The 21,564-nt window shown below is 49.4% G+C and overlaps 1 protein-coding gene and 1 long non-coding RNA gene across 4 annotated transcripts; one reads left to right on the plus strand and one right to left on the minus strand.

The window, feature by feature from the left end:
• Window positions 1-159: 159 nt before the first annotated feature.
• On the minus strand, window positions 160-1,422 carry LOC119104203 (uncharacterized). Its single transcript, XR_005094891.1, has 3 exons — window positions 1,335-1,422; window positions 890-1,017; window positions 160-456 (listed from the first exon to the last, which is right to left on the minus strand). It is a non-coding gene; the product is annotated as an uncharacterized LOC119104203 (long non-coding RNA).
• Window positions 1,423-12,580: 11,158 nt separating this feature from the next.
• LOC119104531 (J domain-containing protein) lies at window positions 12,581-18,143 on the plus strand. Of its 3 annotated transcripts, none has more exons than XM_037228246.1 (5): window positions 12,581-12,645; window positions 13,349-13,514; window positions 13,722-13,823; window positions 15,792-15,908; window positions 16,485-18,143. In XM_037228246.1, exons 2-5 carry the CDS (start codon window positions 13,386-13,388, stop codon window positions 16,620-16,622), a joined length of 486 nt encoding a protein of 161 aa, XP_037084141.1. In that variant the 5' UTR covers window positions 12,581-12,645; window positions 13,349-13,385; the 3' UTR covers window positions 16,623-18,143. The 3 variants fall into 3 exon arrangements, with proteins under 3 accessions (XP_037084141.1, XP_037084142.1, XP_037084143.1); XM_037228247.1 differs by having other exon boundaries at window positions 12,603-12,634; XM_037228248.1 differs by having other exon boundaries at window positions 12,642-12,709.
• The last annotated feature ends 3,421 nt before the right edge of the window (window positions 18,144-21,564 follow it).

Raw genomic sequence — 21,564 nt, forward strand, 5'->3', positions numbered from 1 at the left:
TAGACGGGTAGTGCGTTCCATATATTCATAGCTACCTCGTGAAGAACGTCTTCATCGCCTCCATTCGCGACGACATCCGAAGTCTTCTGCTTGGCGAACGGACGATCATGATCAAACCCCTGACCTTTGCCCGAAGCTTTGCGACCCGGGCGCTTCTCGGTGAAGGGCCTGCCGGATCCTATTTTCTGATTGCCCAATGCCGGCCCCTTAGACACCTGCTTCACGCGCGCGCGCGGCCTATAGCGACCCCTCTGTCGCCCTCTGGTCGCCACCCTGCTTCTGATTGGCCCCCGGATCCTCTCTGGGGAGTTCCTGGGCAGAAATGGATACCCATTGGTCGCGTGGTCAGAAGTCACGTGCTGTTCTGATCTCGGGGTATTGCGCCCATCCACCTGCCGGCGCCGCCAGTACCCGATTCGATACCTGGAATCCGGTGAAACCCTGCTTCCACGTTGCCTGAAAGCGTGACAGGTCGCTGTCATACAGAGTTAGTGCTGGCTGTGATCGCCTTTGGGACTGGGCAGGGTTCGGTTCAAGGCCGTTTGGTCTACATCTCAGGAAGAGGTCGTGCACGACAGCTCGGTCAAATGATGGTTAGTTTGGTGCAAACCAGCCCATACATGCAGGGAGACGTATTTAGTAGCACGATCAAGAGATCGCCTGATCATACATTGTTTGAAAGAGCGCTGGGGAATATCAAAGTCAGCGTAAAACGCAAAAAGAAGGCGAAAAGGCTCTTTTCTTCTCTTCCACTCAGCTCTTTATCATAAAGACCGTGATATGCTTCATTTTGTTTCTTCACTAAACAGGACACACGCCGAGGAAGATCAAATACCGCCTTGTGGCTTTAAGCACGCAGGACAGAATGCGTGGGAACAAGATAACATACCGAGCATCCATTCGTTGATGCCGGTGGAACAGGTCATTTCTCAGGGACCTATGCGGTCTGAGATGAAGTGGTTGACTCTTCTTTACACGGGATTGCGAATCTATCCCTGCAGCTGCGATCCACCGAGCCTAAAGCACATAGATGCATCATCACTCGACGATGGAAGAACAAAATGCACAAGTAAACAAAATATATGGTACATACATCATAGTATACACTAGTGAAGAAGAAGTGCCATATCTTTTGAGTACTTGTGACGCGCTTTTTCAGCACTTGTCACGCGACTTTCGAAATTTCAAACAACTAGAACCGAAAGGAGTGCAAACCAACAGTGTTAAAGCTCCCAGAATGCTCAGCAAAAATTATCATTGTGCTCAGCGCCCCATGCATCCGGACCAGTAAGCGATAGCTTCGAATCTCCAACAAGATGCGTCTTGAGCCTGACCTGAACACGCGCCGACAGACGCCGTAGGGCAGTCATGTCAACCCATGGCAGAAGTCCTGACATCGAGTTTTGCTTGAGTGTCCATTGGTCAGCGGGCTTGACTTCTTTGTCAAGTGGCTCCAAAGGCGACCCTGCGAAGGGTGGTGGCGACGGTGTGAAATAAAGAAAAGGAACGAGCTCGTGATGCATATGTTCGCGTGCATATACATAAGCTCTGATATTACGCATCAGCCACGCTTTCTTTCTTCATATATACCTCTGTCAATATATATATATATATATATATATATATATATATATATATATATATATATGTGCATTTTGGGATTCGGCGCTCCATTTTTCGGAGGTAGATATCTCCCGTCGCGTTGTAAAGCGAACATCACATTCTCAAGTCGTCCGGGAGTGGCAGTGAAATTTGCTCCACTTTATTTTAATGAAGCCTTAAACTTAATTTCAATGCTCCGACTTTTAATCTAGTCAGTTTACCGAAACATAATTCCAGCTTACTGCTTCAAAGAGTCTGTGTGGCTAAATTGTGCAAAATCGCCAATTTGCACGAGGCCTTTTCACAACGTGCAAATATTTTTACGTTTCCTAGTGATTTTGAAGGCGTCAGATGCTTATACAATACATGTTATCAATATACGTCAGCTTTGCAGAGGTTAGACGAACTGGTTTCTTTGGGGAACACGATGCATATCATCGGAAATCCTTTTGTGAAACACCTGTAATTACGGTGGTCACAGGTAGAAGAACGTCTCAGGAAGTGTGGGTGCCAACACCTATTTAGTGATCGATTCTTTCCATGCGGTGCCATAGGGTTAATGCTCAAGATTTTCGTAAAGTGGAGTTTCATTGCACCCCGTTCCTTCGCCTATAACGTTTTTTGTCAAAGATTTGATCCACACCCATTGACTGGACTGATTCCTGGCATTAGACCTCACGCTAAGCAGCGCTTGTTGTGTGAGCCTTGACTCATACCATCTGATCGCGCAATTCCAGCCAAGGGCAGAATTTTGGTGGCGAGAGCTTAACGCGCCGGAATGCTCGGCACGGTCCGTCCTGCCCTCAAACGTCAACTGACCTTCAGCGCGGCCGCTACCACCGGCCGCAGGCCGTACCTGCCGACGGCAAACAGCGGGCGCCTGAAGCGACTCGAACCCACCCTGCCACACGTGGATAAACCGGAAATTTACCGGCGAGTGGCAGGGAGCAAACCGGCGTTCTAACCAACTGAGCCAGCGGGACGGACAATTCGCCACACAAGATTCCATAGTCCATGACACATTCGAGATTCAAAGTCAGGTTCTCCACGTCAGCGTGCATGGTACAAACTGACGTGCCATCGTGTTCCACACTGTTCAAGGCCAGTGTGACGGAGTTTCAAGCCATGGAATCGATTTCAAAATGGCCCACGCAATAATGACGTCACGGGCCAGCCTGACTGAAATGTGTTGGCTGAGACCGTAGTAATAATAGCCTTATTCCTCGTGGAAAACCAGGCGAATGAAGAGATAGATGTGTTGATATTTCGGCAACATGCCTTTATGGAAACCAGTAGTATTTTATTATTATATACATATTATATCAAGTTAACTGGCTTTTTCGATAAAGGCATGTAGCCGAAATATCAAAGCATTTATCTCTCCGCTCTCCTGGCTTTCCTGTGAGCAATAAGGCTATTACTACCGTCTTATCTATGTGTGTGATGTTCCCGGCAAAAGCATTTAACAATTTACGAAGTGTGTTTCCTGGGATGTCCCTGTCAGGTCAGGCCACAGTCATGGAAGTTTAAGCCTTGGGTATTGTCCGAAGAAATGCAGTGCCTACCCGTTATTTTACAGCGGCATAATTATCATCGTCCATGTATATGTCAAATAATCTTCGGTCATCGAAGGTTCAGATCACAGCGTGTTTGTTTATATACAAGCACTTGTACAAATGTAATCTGCTGCATGCAAGGCAATAAAACAACACAACTGCATCTGAAACTAAATGATTGCAATGCATCCCATAGCTCAATGACACCAAGTCAATAATCCTTAACAAACAAGAGGCATCCTATTATTTCGGCAAGTGGGTGCAACTCACCGAAGGGATGTGTATTCCAAGAGAGATCTGTGTCCGCATCGATCCGTCCCTTGCTCTCGTTTGGGGTAACCCCAGCCAGCAGTCCCGGTCGACCTTGCTCAAGGTCAATGTGTGACGTCATCAGAGAGCGACGCCGTCGCTTTGATGGCGAGAACAGCGAAAACTGCACGAGGCCCGCCAGCAGCAGCGGAAGGGCTGAAAACCATCGCACCTTAAAAACAGATCCATTGTTAGAGCACAGCGTCACATAAAAGTAGCAACATATTACGTTTATATATATATATATATATATATATATATATATATATACGTTTATATATATACGTTTAGACGTTTATATACATACGTTTATATATATATATATATATATATATATATATAACTTTCTCGTATGTCAAATTTAACGCTCTTATTGTCTGTTATCACCTATTACCTTCGTTCTGAGTTCCCCCTCCTCACTCTCCCTCAACGTTCCTCGCTCTCGCCCGATACAACATAGATGCAATGTTGCGGTGAACCGTAACATAAGAGAAGTAACACGCTACACATATACATCTATGCATATATATATATATATATATATATATATATATATATATATATATACATCTCTCTCTCTCTCTCTCTCTCTCTCTCTCTCTCTCTCTCTCTCTCTCTCTCTCTCTCTCTCTCTCTCTCTCTCTCTCTCTCTCTCTCTCTCTCTCTCTCTCTCTCTCTCTCTCTCTCTCTCTCTCTCTCTCTCTCTCTCTCTCTCTCTCTCTCTCTCTCTCTCTCTCTCTCTCTCTCTCTCTCTCTCCCTCTCTCTCTCTCTCTCTCTCTCTCTCTCTCTCTCTCTCTCTCTCTCTCTCTCTCTCTCTCTCTCTTACCCTCTCTACTTATCTCCGATTAACCCACTCTCACTACCTGATATCATTTGTTTTCGTTCTGAGTTCCTCCTCCCCAGCCCCCCCTCACTCTCCCTAAATATTTCGCTCTCCCATCTTCCGTCACTCCCTCCTTAGCCGGGGAAAATTGCCCAGAACTAAGCGGAGAGGCATTTCATTATTTGCCATTATTGCCACGAGCCAAAACGTTCTTTTTCTCCCAACTCACCATTGTTTTTGCTGCTGTCGGGACCGTGTGTTCCAGCCTCTCTCTCCCCCTCTCTCTCCCTCCTTTCCTCCCTTCCTCCCCACCTACCGACCACAGTCAACATGCGCTGGTCCATCCGCCAGCGGAGCCCGGGCGAGTCCCGGCAGCCGCAGGCGGCGTCGAAGAACCGCATCACACCGCGCCGCTCCAGCGCGTCAAACACCCTCTGCTCCAGGTTGGTTCCGTTCTGGAACGCAGCGTCGATGCGCCAGAGACAGGCCGGCCGGCCGTTTGAACGTGCGATTGCGTGGAGAGAGCCGGCGGTGTCAAAGTGACCAAAACGGTTTACATGCGCCTGTGGTAACTGCCACTGATTTCGCCACATGTTGCACGGAACGGGGGTGTCAGTTGATAAGGTGACGGAAACCCAAATCGCAATACAACTAGCTAATTGGCACGCGGCGTGAAAGTTGCTCGCGCCAAGGAATGCAATAATTTTTCATGGGAGGGGGAAATGGGAGGCGTGCTGTGCGTGCTGGTAGTCAAGCTCAGTGCGTGCTGGTAGTTAAAAAATTAAAGTCTGGATATAATACATGATATACATAATATTTAAAAAATGTATATAAATAAAATTATATAAAATAAATATAATATATAGCAAAAAACAGATAAAGTCCATGATAATCAAGCAAAATTGCGAACCTAGGGAAAGGGCGTTGGCTGCCCTTCCCCTCTTGATGAACCCGTACCTTCCAATATAACAATCACACCAATATGCAAACGTTCATTTACCTGATTCCAGTCAATTTGATTAATATTTCCGATCCATGCTTCCATTCAGCATGAATGGCTGTACACTCTGGCCACGGACAATGGATACCATCACAGAAGGCATGCGACCGGGGACGTACCGCGCAAGGCCGGGTCGTCACTCACCTTGAACAAAAGGACCTGCTCGTGCGGCCCATTCGATGTCCTGTGTGACAGGTGAGGCCGTCTTCCCCGGGACTCAAGCTGTCCAGCGGAGGACTTCTGACCGGGCTTAGATCGGCTGTAGGGCCGACCCGGCCGTCTTTTGTGAGTGGGCTGATCGGGACGAGTGCGAGTTCGCGTCTTGCGAGGTCTTGATTTTTTGCGAGAGGTGTTTGGCGGTCTTCTATGAGGCGTTAGCCGCCTGCGATGCCTGTCTAAATGTCTTGGAAGAGTCCGTGACTGGCTGAAGGGCGTGTTTAGTAGCGGGCGGAGCATTTCTCAATTTTTTGCGAGAGCTTTGGGATAGCGGACCAGCAAACCCAGCTATCTTGTTATCTGAAAGTGAGTTTTAAACGATGGCTGCTACTTACAAGTGCCCTTTTCTGGAGAAATTGTAGAGAACAGATTCACCGGCACGAACACCAATTCAGCAATTACACGTTTTCTGGCCGTGACCCGAAGAAGACGACGCCACGGACACACATACCGGCAAGAAGTCCAGACTTCACATTTCCGTTGACGTCCACTCAGCTATCAACCTTGATGACTCCAAGAACCGAATGGGCCAACATTCGTCTCTCAACAACGGCACAGTTTGATGCGGGTCACACAGCAAATGTCTTCAGCAACCTTTCAGTTTCAGCTTCGAGGACCTATGCACTATCGCTGAGTTGGATTCAGCGCACAGCACTGGCGAGGACCCACCAGAGCTTCGGCTCCTCGAATTATTCCCGCCTGCACCGCCACGTTTGACAGCGACACGTTCAGGGTCTGAAAAGCTCGAACAACAGCCTGCAAATTAACGTTCACGCAAAAGGAGCATCTAAGCCACTGTCAATTTTCATCGAGTAAACTAGAGCGCTCATCCATTTCAGCAGTTTAAAACCGATCGCCATGCGTGCACAGCTGTCTAAACAGTCGCCGCCCCGCCTCGCTTCCTGACTCCGCCTCTGGCCCTCACTGACCAGCCCGCTCACTCGAGTGTCGCGCGGACCGTACTGTCGCGCGAACCGTGCCCGGTCGCGATCCGAGGCGGAACTGATGACGTCACCGCGCCGGAAGACCGCGCCAGCGCTGGCGATGCGCCTCATTGTCGGCCGGAACCGACCTCCCCGTCACGCGGATAGCTGGGCCGGGCTAGCTCCCGGTGGCGAAGGTACTGCGCTCGAATCTACCCAAAGGCGGAAATTTTAACACGTCGGCATAAGTCAAAACGGGGGAATGGTGCCTGCGCATAAGCTTTGTCACATTCTGTCCAGGAGGCGTCGTCAGCAAGACCTTCCCATCGGCTTAGTCACCTTAGAAGTAGGGTCCCTAGTAAACAAGTCACATGCGAACACTGGTAATAGATCACTCACCAGCAGGTCACCTGCCAGATAAGATCGCGTGCAGCCCGTGACCCCAAATGCTACAGCTGGCGCCGGGTCGTACTGACGGCCACAGAGACGGCGTCGCGGTCACCACGGCAGGAGCCCAGGCCGAGTTTCCGGGTAACGCAACGCAACGCAACGCAACGCTGCGCAACGTAGTGCAGAGCAACGCAACGCATTGGACAGTACTCGCCAGGCTGTTAAGTGGCACGCCCTGGGGTCCGCCCACGCAAGAGCTGCCAGGTCTGATCCGTCCCTGGCGGCGGCCCAAGAACGAGACAATCTGGTGCGATGACGCGTCGCTGTTGCCATCGCGGCTTTGTGGCGCATTTAGCAGCTGAGGCTTGAATCGCATCACCTGCTTCCAGGGGCATTGGACGTCTTCCCACTTCCAATGGAAGTGTGGCGGTCGGGGGACATGCGTTTTTATCTGTTTAGTAACGCCCGATGCTGATGGCAACGCTGGGTCAATCCTGAATTTCCATTAAGTTGCAAAGGGGACTCGACTTTGCTGGTCCCCTAGTCCGCGCTTTGGCTGTCCCTAATCTTAGCCGGAAGAGCGGGCACCATGGACAATCAGATCCACTTGCTTCCAGGCGCGAATATCATCCGCTGCACTGGCAGCATCCACTGCACAGTAGCAGTCCGTACCGCTTTCACAGCCGCCGACGGCGACCTCGCCCCGACCTAAGACACGCTACTCTCGCCCGACCTGGCAGGAGGCGGCACCTCCCCACAGGCAGGGGCCGGACAGAGCCAGTCTCCCGTCTACAGGGCGTCCGGCCCAGTCCCCGCTCGCGGGCGGTCGCTGGATGCTGGGGCCACGCCCCGCTGATGCAGAGGAGGCCCTGCTGATGCAGCGAATGCCCCGCTGATGCAGAGGAGGCCCTGCTGATGTAGAGAATGCCCCGCTGATGCAGAGGAGGCCCTGCTGATGCAGAGGAGGTCCAGAGAGCCGGCGGCTAGCACATGGGACGATGGCTGACAGCGTGTCAGAGTTTTCATACATCTAGACATCGCCGGCTGCTTTTCAAGAGATACGATTTGTCGCAGTATTTTAGATGCGAACAAATTCGAAAGCTTGAAATACCACCTGCCAAAAAATTTGTGACAAAACCCAGAAACCCGAGGTTATTCGGTAAAAAATGAGCTAAGGAAAAACGGCTCTTCTTTTGGATATCCATTACCTGAGCGCTGCTCCCGTCCTCCGTCGGCGGCCCTGGCCCGGCTATTCTCCCGCATGACCGATTGCGAACTGATCGTATGGCTGTTTTGGCGCATGTTTGTGGATCAGCATTTCAACCAATTGGTGTGTAAAGCATGCACCGGACACATGCAGCAGTATCTTTTTCCGAGTTACTTTTCCTAACACCACACCACGGCAGAAAATAATATTTCGGAAAGCTGTGTAGCTTAGGCATGAATTGGTCCAAGGGACATTTAGCTGCCCATCATTAAACGTAGCCGACTTAATTTGCCTTTGTATGTGGACAGGGACATTCCCAACGGGAACGAAAGGGAAAACCTTCCCAAGGGCGGCAAGGGGTTGACAAAGACCCTCTGATGGTTACCATGCCCCACACAAAAAATCCGCTGGGTATAGCTAATTTGTTAACAAGGGACACAATTTTCTTCGTTGTATTGTTATGTTTATCTTGTAACCAGGACAGAAACAGATACCGGAAGCTACCGCGAGATCAATTCTATTTGTTTTTTGAAGTCAACAACCTGCAGATTTCAGGCCTTGAGCGGCTGCATGTAATAAATCGCCGGCGTTCTTTATTTTACAATGGTTAAATGGACTAATTCCAAGTCGATAAAACTCATGCGCATGTCCAAATATTTTTATCTCTGTTCCCTAGACATATTAAGGACCCGCGAAAATAGATTGTAGATCGAAATGTGTAAGCAGCGTGTATTAACATGACCTAGCCATGCTTGTCTGCCAATGCTCAATATTAAGTCCGAATCAATTGGTGATGTAAATTATGTAACATAGCGTTGAACATGCGCGCTCGCAATTTAGAACTAAAACCTCGACGCCAGGCGTCGCAGTCTCCATAGGCCGCGCAACGTCGGCCCAGCAGCTGATACTGAGTCGTGGCTTACTGGTGGGCGAAAATGATGACGCTTCGGAAAGAAGTACCTCTGAACGCTTTCGGACATCATATCTCACATTTAGAAGGTAGTCCGTGGGTACAGATCACCTCTGGCATTTTAGATTGATTAGGGCGGATTGGCGGTCAAATCTGTCCCGAGGACAGATTTTTAGATTGATTAGGGCGGATTGGCGGTCACATCTGTCCCGAGGACAGATTTTTAGATTGATTAGGGCGGATTGGCGGTCACATCTGTCCCGAGGACAGATTTTTAGATTGATTAGGGCGGATTGGCGGTCACATCTGTCCCGAGGACAGATTTTTAGATTGATTAGGGCGGATTGGCCGTCACATCTGTCCCGAGGACAGATAAACACGGCGCCCGCCGTCTGTTGTCACTTGCAGTAGCCAACGCTGTTCAGTATTACGGAGATGCAACCCAGGCCATCGCAGTCCTTGCTCCCGAGACTGCGGCGCACATGTTCAAACCTTCTGACGTAATTTGTTTCACTAATCAATTTTGCAAAGAAATGAGGGTTTTCATGCAAACATGGGAGAGCCTTGTTCGTTTTTGGACCCATTTCGACACACTATTTTCAATAATGAGGCCTCTTTTCATTTCCAGCCAAGGGGCCGTTGAGCAGAACGCTAGTGGCATATTACTGTTACCGGTCAAAGGCTGGAGGGTCATTCCATACAAACGCGGGGGTGTCTTCCGGCCGTCATTCTGGCGACGCGGGACGGGATCCCCTGGTCGATCCGGAGGCCCTTAGAGGGATACCTCATGCCATACTGTCCTCCGCCCAGACGCGGGACGCCTTCTGATACGCACAACTGACCCCAGGCGCACACAAGTACCCTCATTGATACCACAGCCCTAGTCGCTGCAAGTGGTGCAATGATTGGTACACAAGACTACAGTTCCATATTTTTTCTGTGTCCTGTTATATTGAGGACCCCATGGACGCATATTGTAAATAGAAATGGGGTCCCAAATTTGTATGGACATGGCGAGCCCATCTTGTCTTAGAGCGTTTAACATTCAGTCAAAATCGATTACTGAGAAAAATTATGTACCATGGTTTGGAGCACGCGCGCTCGCAAATCTTACCAACAGCCACAACGCCCGACGCTGCATTCCGAATAGCCGCACGGCCTCGGCCCTGCACCTGACGCTCAGTGATGGTGAACTGACGGACGAAAAATAAAGCGCATCTTGAGTCTAGATCAATCAGCATGCAAGTTAAAGGTAGCACAAAAGTAGGATAGACGCAACTTAAATCTGAAAAGCGGGGGAGGCAGATGGCATCGCTGCCCCTCCCCCCCCCCCCAACTTGTGGGGGAGGGAGGGGCCCGCGTGTGGGCATCTCCCTCACCCTCACCTCCCCGCCCCAAGTGTGGGGCGGCGTGGCGTCCCTGGCTCTCGTTCCCCACCCATACCTATGCTACTCACGAACTTTCGCGTACGTACTTTCGTCGAATCAACTTAAATACATTACGAACATTTGTACACGTGAGACGCATTTTTGCCAGCGCCAACATTTTCCATGCGTATTTAACATCCTACGAGCATTTGCTTGCGTCATTCTACCATACGGACTTAATGCCTTACGAACAAATGGTAGGAAAAATTGCGCACGCACCCCTGCATGCGTGCTTTTGGCCCACAAATTCCTGGCATAGCCTACCATCGGAACCAACACAGTAGACTCCCTCCGCAATGGTCGAAGTAGTGCAGGGGCTCAGGTGCTATGAACCAAATTGCCATATTTCGCCGTGACATCTTTAGCTTTTATTGAGCGTGGTTACTAACAATTGCTTTTGTTGAACGCGCTTCGATTGTGCTACAACATTTTTATCTAGACACAATATAACCCATCGAATGGAGGAGCGCCATTTACCCATTGGTGCATGTAACTGCATGGATTTCGTCCGAATTTCCATTTCTCCAGCAAGTTTTTAAACAGTATATCACTGTGCTAACATAATTTGCGTACCAACTGCACAATGTCAAAATCATCTGGCCAAGATCACTGCTTTATGAAACTATCACATTTCACATGGTAATGACAGAATGAGACTGAACAACAAATCAATACTGACAAAGAACAGGAGGATCTGAGTTATTAAAAAAAGCATCAAAGGGTTGTTTATCACACCATAACTGTCATAATGCCTTCACCTTTAATCACTTGGTAATACCCAGTGTTCATCTAAATGCACCAAAAATGTGGGAAGTGAAGACTAGTGTAATCCAATAAGAGCCTCATAATGTGTTGCATCATTTACCAATGCAATACAAAACACAGAGAACACCATGTCAATTTCAGGTTTATTTCAGTGAAGCACAACCTAATGGCAACAGCCAGATCTTTCTGCATCAATGCTTGAGGTAGCACTTTACTATTGTTTTGCATCTAATCTCAAGCACATTGCAATGTCTTCTTTCCCTGCAAACTGCCTTCTTGTGCTCTGCAAGATATTATGTTTAGAAACTTTAGACCAGTAATTCAATAACAGAAATCCACAGAGATTAGTTTATGGCCTGCATCTTGCCACCTTAAAGCCAGCATACAAGTCACAATATACAGCATGCTTTCACCATCTTCTAGCAAGGTCTTCACTACACATACTTCACATTCACATAAGAGATGCTCCAATCGCAGCAATGACTGACAGTGCCACCACTGCATATCCAGACATGTACAGGGTCTTCAGGGAAAAGCCTTTGCCCATATCCCAAACAAGGTGACGCACACCATTGAAGGTATGGTAGAAGAATGGCCAGCTGAGGATAAACTTTGCAGCCATTATGCCCACTTTTCCCTTTGCTGATCCAGCCATCATTGTCAGGTAGTATGGATATGAGCCAGGGAGAAGAACCATGGCACCTGCAAAGCCCAAGAGGCCAAAATGCAGCCCCATGCCTGTGGCTCGATGTGTGATGGATAGCGCGGATGTCAGCTGAAACTTGTAAATTGTCAAATGGGGCGACATCGGACGACCCAGCCTTTCATTCTTCTTCTCCCATTCTTCTGCTGAGTAAGGCTGAATGGCCCATGACCTGCTACTTGTGGTTATCAGGCTTTTTTGCAGGATTTGATTGCAGCGAGCAGCTGCAGCAGTCCGAGAAGCAAGCCGGAAACAGAGGGCCATCTTGAATCTTTGCAGCGAATGCCCGGTGTCAGCTTAAATATCACCTTTCAGAATATGAGCAGCGTGTTCCTGGCCGTCTTCGATTCAGCACACCTGCAACATCCAGGAATAGCTCAAAGCTGCGATCGAGACAAATCTTGCACGGGCAATTAACTCCTTTTATTGCTGCAACACCAACAAGCTTCAAACATTCAGGGAAACTGGCTACATTGATAACTGCCACACCGCCACAAACCTCAACCTGCCCATTGGGCCCAAATGGAATCAGTTCATTCCGCGGCATAAACGTCACATTTTCTGAAGGCCGTATGTCTGCCCTTGATTCCTGCTCACGGTAAGGCGATGCTGCTTTCCGCTTGCGTTCTTTCGGAAGCTCACTGGTGCCATGTTCTAAGTCCAATCATTGATTTGTGTATCATAGCAGGTGTAAGCTAGATTTTCTGGTTTAGAACAGAAGGAACCAACATTCTCACTTTGGCGCACTGAAAATGTCCGCACAACGCAATGCATGTTGCGGGGGGGAGGCGTGCATGTCCTGGTCCGTGCAAGGCGAGACATACGGTTTTCGATTGCTCTGATGCATACCCGGGGCAGTAAAACAGTTGACGTACGGGTGTGTATCATCGTTGGCACGTACATTTTTCATATCACAGATGAAATGTGTTGTGCTCGTGTGTCCTGTGCATTGTCGGAATTGAGTGCCCTTGGAGGATATTTGGGCATTTAAATATCTGCCCGGTGACGTAATGTTTGGAAGGGAAACATCGCAGGGTAAAAATGCTGACTGTAATGGTAGTGCTCCTTTGGTTCTGTTGGATCTGCACGCTATTCATGGAAGAGCATGGGCTCCACCAATAGATGGTGGCATGGCCAGTAGGAGGCACTTGAGCCCTTCTCCCCCCCTCCCCCCCCCCCCCCCAGCATTGCAGCACAGTGCTTGATGAGAAGGGGCAAACATTGGCAAATCCAGTATTAGGGCAGGGATTTGGGTGACTTGTGTCTGTTTGGCATGTGGCTTTGACATCAAAATGGTGTAGGGGAATTGACTAACCAGAAAAATCAACCTAGAGAGGATTTTGGTCTTCACAGCTTTTAGGCGATTTTGATATACATCTGCTCATAGAGCTAGCAATATGACAAACACATGGATTATTCATATGACAAATTTCTGAATAATGCTTGATCTATTAGGGTGTTCCCTTGTTCACATATAAACCAGCTGAGCTGTATCATCTTGATGTATATGTTTCAGGATCTAGTTAAAGTATGTAATATTACATCCAGCAAAGATGACTGCAAGTAATTCAAGAAGTTCTGCCTCTGCAGCACACCCTGGTGGTGGGTTAGATGCTATTTTAAGCTTCAAAAATGAGGATCAAGACTTTTATGCCCTTCTTGGATGCCATTCTTCTTCCACGGTGAGATGTGCCCGCTGTCATGTGTGTCATTCCATGATTTGATTTTTCCTGGTGATGTACGTTCTTTATAAAGGCATGGAATTAATTGAAATTCAAACTAAATCAGAGTGGTGCATCTCTGAATATCATACTTTTCATGATCTGTGGTTCTCAGTCTTGTTTTGTGCTGATCAGTCAATTTTCTCTCCAATCATGGAACTTTTCCAGGTGGAGCAGATTCAGGCAGAGTACAAAGTCAGGGCACTGAAGCTTCACCCTGACAAGAACCCAGGAGATAGTTCAGCAGAGCACCAGTTCCAGCTGCTCCAGGTATTGAAATCAGACCTAAAATAATGCTCTGAGCTGCAATTTTGACTATTGGTTCTCATGGTTCCAGCTAAGATCCTGATCATGGAGATCCACTTCCTGGAAGTCCTGATCCTGTGACTTGAGATGTGCTCTGAGAATAAGATAAAGGGTTATGTGCTCAGTGTAAGAAAGAAAGGGTCCCAGTTCCTGGTTTGCAGCATCAACAGTTAAACAATTTTATGTCACATTAATGGCCTACAAAATATGAGCAGTGACTGTTTTGATGACGCTCAACATTTTGAGCTGTGCTCATCCTAAAGAGTGTCCCAATGCTTTATGTTTAGGAGCTCTGTACAGAGCAGACCTTGGTATGGTCAGGACTTTTAAGCTCCATGTTTAGCTCTGTTTATATTCTTTCAATATGAGCACAGCTCAAAATATTGAGTGCTGTTGATGTAATCATCAGTTGGCATTACAGCTTTGGTTGTGTACTCTAAATTTACAAGCTCAGCTTTTATTTATGGCTCAACAAAGTGTATTTCATTCAGCTGTTTTGCTTTACACCATGATCTTTGCCTTCCCCATGTGGGGGTTATTTGTGTTGTGCCTATGCTTATGCAGTTCTTATTGATTAAACATGAGTTATTTTTTACTGTTTTCAGTTAATAATACCATGATTACTTTTGTTTTTGGTATCATGGTTATTTTGCTGCCTATATCAGCTGTCCTCATACTGATTTCAAACAAGAAAGTTTTAATGAACTTCAATAAGTAGTCTGAATCCACATGTACCTGATGCTTTTTTCTGAACATTTTTAATGGCAACCTATGGATAAACTCAGAGCCAAACAGAACTCGGCCGCACCCAACACCACTTCCCAAATAGCATGGGTCTAGTTTAATAACTGAAAGCTCTGCTCCAGGCTTCTCTAGCTGGATAGGCAGGGCAAGTAAGGCTGCCACAGTACATGCCTGGGTCAGAGGTAGGCGCAAAGGGTACTCTGATCATCGCCTCACTGCATGCCATCCTTGTCGTCACCTCTCCTGGCTCAATTGGTCGCGGTCAAGTGACCTCGAAACAGCAGAACTGGGTAGCACCAGCAGCCTCAATGATTGACAAGCACTTTATTCTCTTGGGCTGATCCAGTGCAGGGAGTGTGCATAGACAACCAATCCTTTACCCACACACATGGCAAACACCCTGAAGTGCGCAGAAATGGGATCAGCAAAAGTTGGAAACAGGGCTTAGACTGTTTTCTTAGCGGAACACGCACTGCCACCTGTGCACGAAGTTGCCACGAGTGTCAAGCCAGCATTTGCAAAAGGCGTGGAGAGCCAGATAAGATTTTCCCCAGCAAAATGTGGACATATTGAAAATGCACATAGCAGGCACATCGTGCACGCTGTGCTAACATGGAACTATGGGACTATGTTGGCTTCGCACTAAGTACCGCTCATCCGTTCGAGTAAGACTCGGAAGTGTGAAACAGGACAACGCTGTGCGAACAAAAACTGATAAAATAACAGCCTCGCAGCATCAATTTAACCACCTGCCACACAGTCGCATGAGCTACCTAAAACATGGCGGCACAGATCCATGAGGAATTAATGATACTTAATGTGTATCCATCGTGGTGGAGTGGCCGCAAAACTTCCTGCCACAGGTGGGAACGCGCACCACCTTGTTCTCTTCTTCCTTTCTTGTCTGGCCTCCTTTCTCGTGCGTCTGTCTCGGTCGATGAACAGAACTGTCACATGTCATCACACGTTTAGTTGGGGGTCCTTCGTACACCTCCCCGAACGCGCCGAACTGCCGTATACGCGACCGTGTGAGGCTCGGGAGTTTGTCCGGTAACGAGATCATCACGCCGTGTCGCTCCGTTTCCGATCTGACCGCGTCCCCGTCTCCGCCGTCGTTTCTGCCGTCGTTTCCGCCGTTGTTTTCGTTCGGTGTCCGGTGCTGACCGTGACGGGTCGTGCTGCGGCCAGTTCGCCAAGGAGACGCTGTGTGACGCCGAGCGGCGCGCCACCTACGACAAGTGGCGCAGCAGCGGCCTGGCCGTGTCCTTCCGCGACTGGCTCGGCATGAAGGACCGCGTGCACACGGTGAGGGGCGCCGTGCGACACGGCGGCGACCGGCCGTCTGGGGTCTTCGCAGACACCTGACGCGCCGTGACGGAGGTGTCTGTGCTGTGTGGCTGACATGGCTGTGCCGGCTGGCGCCTCGGGCCAGCTGACGCCCACAGCCAGTTTATTTGCGACCCAGTATCGACGCGGGCTGGTTCGAACAATGTTCCAAACTGATTGTTGGAATATGATAGAAACAACTTAATTGGCAATGTTCTCTTGGTCAGCTTCTCGTGCACTAGAGCACCAAACTGGTTATGTTGCCTGGCAACGCTGCTTTGCTGTTCTGATCAACATGGGCTTGGGGGCCCATGTCAATATCATCTTCGTCGCAGCAAAAACTACGTGCGGAGTTACAATGCCCATTGCGTCGTCGCCTTTTTATGTAGTAGTTTGGCGTCCCAACTGGCATTGTACTACGGTGTTTACATTATGTGATGGATATGTTCCACCAAAGTCGCCTTCAATGTGTATCGGCATGTGCGGTGTTTCATCAGTTCGCATATGTTATGAGTGCGTTTTGCACCCTCGGTGACACGTTATTTTCTCACGCAGTCAATGCATTGGGCGACACCGAAGACTGCGGACAGAATGCTACCCGCTCAAGCCGGCGGTGCGGACGAGTCCACATCGACAGCGGAGTCAGCCAGGGGGAAGGCCGCCGCTGTCGGGCGAGTCCATCCGCTGGGGTAGGCCGGACCTGGTCGGATGGAGGCGGTCAGAAGGCAGTGACTTGATCAAGAAATTCAGAAATTACGAGATATAATGCGCAAAGCTGGGATGCATATTGGAAAATGGAGACAAGGTAGTTATTCCACATGGCCCAGCGCGCTGGCTATGAATGTTCTGCTACTGGGCCGAGTGCATTGGTGAGTTTATAGGTCATGTGACAAGTATTAGTTTTATTTTAACATGCCAGGCTCAATGGATATTACCAATGCTTCTTATGGGCGATGCATATTTTCATGAACCATGCAATCTGCTGGAGCCATATCTACTTTTTCTACATCTTTATCCTTGCTCTTTTAATGCTGGGCAGTCCAGGAAACGGTGCATGCATTGTTGTCACATCTTATGTTTTGAATGACTTTGGGTGATTCGTGTTTGCAATCAGGCAGGCCAAAACACTGCGTGATGCAGTGGGAGGAAAGCCACTTAAGTCCACTTTCGAAGCTCCACCAATGCCTGGGGGTCGCCTCCCAAAGGAATCTTTGAACTACTTCCCCTGGTCTTGGGTGGAACAGGCTTCAGTGAGTCTGTCCTTCGATAGATGGCGGTGCTCGGTACTCTACTCGGTACTCTGGATGTCGAAACATTCCATACTCACTGTGAAACAGCGCTCCGGGCGTTTTATTGTGCGTGGTCGTGGACCTGTATTGCGAGTCGTGTCGCATGTGTGCGTTGTTCGCTGTACATTGCCCTGGCTGTGGGCTGTTTAGAATCTCAGCCTTTTGGGATCCGTAGCGCACTCGTGTGCGCCGTCTCATCATTGACATACTCGGGCTCTTCTTTCTCTAAACGGGAGGGGCTGTTTTTTCAAAAGCCGCTTTTTGTTGAGGTGTGAAACATGTATGTTAGGGAATATGTTTTCTGTGCGCGTTGTCCGTGTGGTTTTCGGTATTTTGACAGCTGTGTCAGGTTCGAAGGAAGTTTTCCGATCTCTCAGCGCTTGTGATATTGCGTTTCGGACAACAGACCATATTTCTGGACATTGTTAGTTGTGTGCTGAGGAAAATTAGACACGGGCCAAATGCAATTGGTGAAGGGACTATATGTCTGACCGTAATATGCACGCAGTCAACTTTCAGGGCGCTTCTACAGTTAGTAACGATTTTTGGCATAGTGTTTGATTTTAATCGTGTAGTAGGTGTGGTGGAACAGTGTATGCTAGCAATATTTACAAAACGTTTTTGCTGGGGATTTTTGTCTCAATGTGCAGACCCCACATAAAACATGCGCGTTGTATTCATACCATGCCCACGGGAGGTATGCAAAACGGGACCAGTAACGCATCGTATGCGTAAGTGATGTTAGGGTCCAATTTCCTCGCGTTTTTTACGTGTAGGCCAGCTGTAAGGGCACTCAATGTGGCTGGCGTTGGGATGGCCCGGCCCTGAATGGCTCATGCGTCTTGCCAGTGTCCTTGGCCTTCTTCAGTGTGCTTACGTGTACGTGGCAGCTAAGGCTAATATATGTCGTCATGCACGCAGTGAATGTCGTTTGTCTCCACGCGGCCCGACTCACTGGCCGGACTACGGTGCACGTGTCCGGCGCAGAGCAGGAAAACCCCGGCCTCTGCAGCTGGCGGAGCCAAGCGGTGGTGCTGCACGAGACAATGGCCTGATCTAGCAGAAACGGCGCTGGCTGGCGGCGGAGCTCCTTTCGCAGACGTGATCGCCGGCGATAGCGGAATGCGTGCGGTCCGCGCCCATGCCGGGGCCTGGGAACCAAGGGCGCGATCGAGGCGGGGATCGGTGGAATGCTAGCGGCCAGAGCTGGGCCAGCTATGCTCACACGAAGCCGGCGTCGGGCCGGCAGCCGCTCGGCCGGCTTGTGGGCGGTGCGCGGGCGGTGGGGCTCGACAGCTGGTAGTATACGCATGCGCACGGATTCAGCTCGTGGGTTGAGGATGTGTAAATCCGGTCACCATAAGGCCACCAGTACGCAGAACTAGTGGTGATAGATTGTTTCCATAAGTTTTGGTTTGATTTTTGTTTGATGTGAATTTTTAAGATCATATATCATGTGGTAGCTGTGAACTTGTCACAAAATAGGCGTGTCATGTAAGCCTTCAGAATAGTGGGAACACAGCAAAACAATATGGGGATAATTCAGCGACAAGGGCGTTTGCACTCGGTAAGAAGTCATGATTGTTATTATTTCCGGTGACCATGTTTCCAAAATCTTCCCATTTTCAGAGTGATGAGATGCTACCCACGCAACGCTCTAGTTACTACACTTCATTAAGACCTTGGGAAAATTCCCAAGGCATGGCAGACCTGGACCAGCATGCCAATATCTTGGGGAAAGGGCTCTGCTCATGGGACACGGGGTTAAATTCAAATTGACTTGCAGAGTTTTTGAAGACTGTCGACGCAATTTCCAGTCTGCGTCCAACAAAAAGGCCAATTCTAGGACCCTTTATTATTCCTTTCAGCTAGTCACAAAACTCGTGTGCCGGCAAGCCAACGGTGCCAAGCCGCCTTCCCGCCCACCCCAACTTCAGCCACTATTGGTTACCTTTTCAGACTTACTGTCAGTACCGCACAGCTGAACATGAATGACAAGATGGGGCTACGCCGATGTTCTATAAGTGCGCCCCAGATAGATGCGAAATCTTCATCATGGTATCATTTCGCGACCTATATGTTCAGCATAAACCGCATTGGCAGGGTGTGAATTGTCACACATTGTTGACGTTGAAGAGAAGTCGACAGTTTCTATCCTGCCGACAGGTGAAGTCGACAGTTGTCTATCCTGTCGACAGGTGAAGTCGACAGTTGTCTATCCCGTCGACAGGTTCTGCCTTGCTGCTGCCTTTTCGAATATCATGTAACCATAGCGGTATGAAGTGAACATGGGGCCGCTCGCAGCGCCCCACTCGCTTCAGCCGGCCTGTTAAGCAAATTACAATCTTTGTGCGCCGACCGTCTCAACTATCGGTGACCGCAAATAATGCATGACGTATAAGGCCGCCATCCTTCATTTGCACCTTCTTTTGACCGCATTCCGTGGAATCGGCTGGAATCCTGTGGATTTTGTGCCGAGAACTTCCCACCAGCGGGCAGTAAAGTCATAAGAAAACAGCCGCTGTCGGCTTTATTCTAAAGGTCCGTCTCAACTTGTATCATCTAAGCATACATCCACTACGGCGCTTCTAAATCAGCATAACAAGACGCGCAGTACCTTAAAGATGCTGACGTCACGTGAGAGCGTCTTGTGACGAAAACGACCGTTTCAATCGATCCCGCTCCGTTGGTCGCCGTGTTGGCCTATCCGCATGCCTATGACATGCCATGCATCGGTCCTGGAAAAGTTGAACCTCGGAGCTCCAATTTATGTGCCAAAAACGACCCAGCAGTGCTTGTGTAAGGCACCGAATTCGTCGACGATGATGACGTCACAGGTAACGGCATCATTCTTAATCTGTGAAGGTTTTTGACACAACGTTTCCCTGCGAGTGTATTCAGACCGTCTCTCGCCCACCGTCATGGCACGCATACATGGCGTCACGGCAAATGACGTCACGGCAAATGACGCACGCTCCCTCAGTGGCGGAAGTTGGGCAGCACATTGCCCTGCTTGCGAATCCAGGCGGCCGAGCCTGTGTAAGGATCCTGGATGTGCAAACCGAGCACCGACTGTCCGTACCCGAGCGGAAAGTTGTACTGCAGTCCACTCAGGCCGTAGCCGCCGCGGAAGCCTCCGCCGAAGCCGCCGCCGCCGAGGGCTCCGGGACCGCCGTAGCCGTGGCTCGGACCGTGTTGCACGCCGTAGCTGAACTGGTCGTAGCCGCTGGGGCCGTAGGGCCTCTGCAGGCCCTCGCGCCGCTGTACAGACACGTGTGACACGGAAGAGGCGGCGGCGACGGCCGCCAGCGCGCACAGCAGCAGCAGCTGGCGGCAGAGCAGGCGATTAGTGGTGACATCTACCGGCGAGTTTCGTGAGTGGCATGTCATCCTTGAAGATGGTAGTGGCGGCGGTTAGCGCGCAGAGCAGGAACAGGTGGCTAGCGCCGCCCAGACAGTTAGTACAGTTAGTACTTTTAGTGGCATCTGTCGGCGCATTTTAGTTCCGTGGCATGTTCATGAGTAGGCGTTTGGCCGTGTCGAAAAATGGCAGCGGTATTTATCAGCACCGGAAGCTGGTGTAATTGGCTGAATAAGCAGTTACTGGCGACATCTTGTTTACTGAGTATCTAGCTGTCAGGTCATGTCGAAAATGGAGTCTACGACCGCAAATGCGCAGAGCAGTAGCAGCTTACGCCAAGAGTTAGGGGGTTAGTGCTGACATCTATCGGTGCCCATCAGCGTCACGAGTGTCAATCTGGGTCAAAAGAGGACAGGGGCAGCTGCGAGAGCGCAGAACTGGAGACGAGGAGCAAGTGGTTTGTCGTCACTTCTGCTGGTTTGCGTCCCTTCGCATGTGTCAGGCCATATCGGTGGTAGCGGCAAAGTTAAATGGTCTCTTCGTATTACCACTGTCGATGCCAGTTGCCGGGTATGACCCGAAGCCAACAGCGCACACATACACTGATCGTCACCGGTGTGACGAGGGAAAACTTGCTGAGACGGCAAGTGCTGGCGATCTTTTCTGACTACATCCATCGGCTCAGAGGTGCGGACTCCTATTTAGTTGGTAAGCTCCGAACCCTCTCAACTATTAGAGCAAATTTGGTTAACGTGGTCAAAAAGCATTTCATATTTTTGTGTAGGCTTAGCCATTTCTCCGCGCTCAGCAGGTTCGCGCGCTGGACATGACTTCAAGAATGTTTCTGATGATTTTATCCGGGCATTTCAGGCAATACAGCTACAATCGCAAGAACAATCAGGTTGCGTTGTTTTCCTGTTCGCCCGAGTGCACTGGAAACAGCGTAATGGGATGCAAGGCGTCCAAACTGGGCCGCTAGCCACAC

This window comes from Pollicipes pollicipes, unplaced genomic scaffold (assembly GCF_011947565.3).
Source record: "Pollicipes pollicipes isolate AB1234 unplaced genomic scaffold, Ppol_2.1 Scaffold_6052;HRSCAF=7182_pilon_pilon_pilon, whole genome shotgun sequence".
Classification (NCBI taxonomy): Eukaryota; Metazoa; Arthropoda; class Thecostraca; order Pollicipedomorpha; family Pollicipedidae; genus Pollicipes; species Pollicipes pollicipes.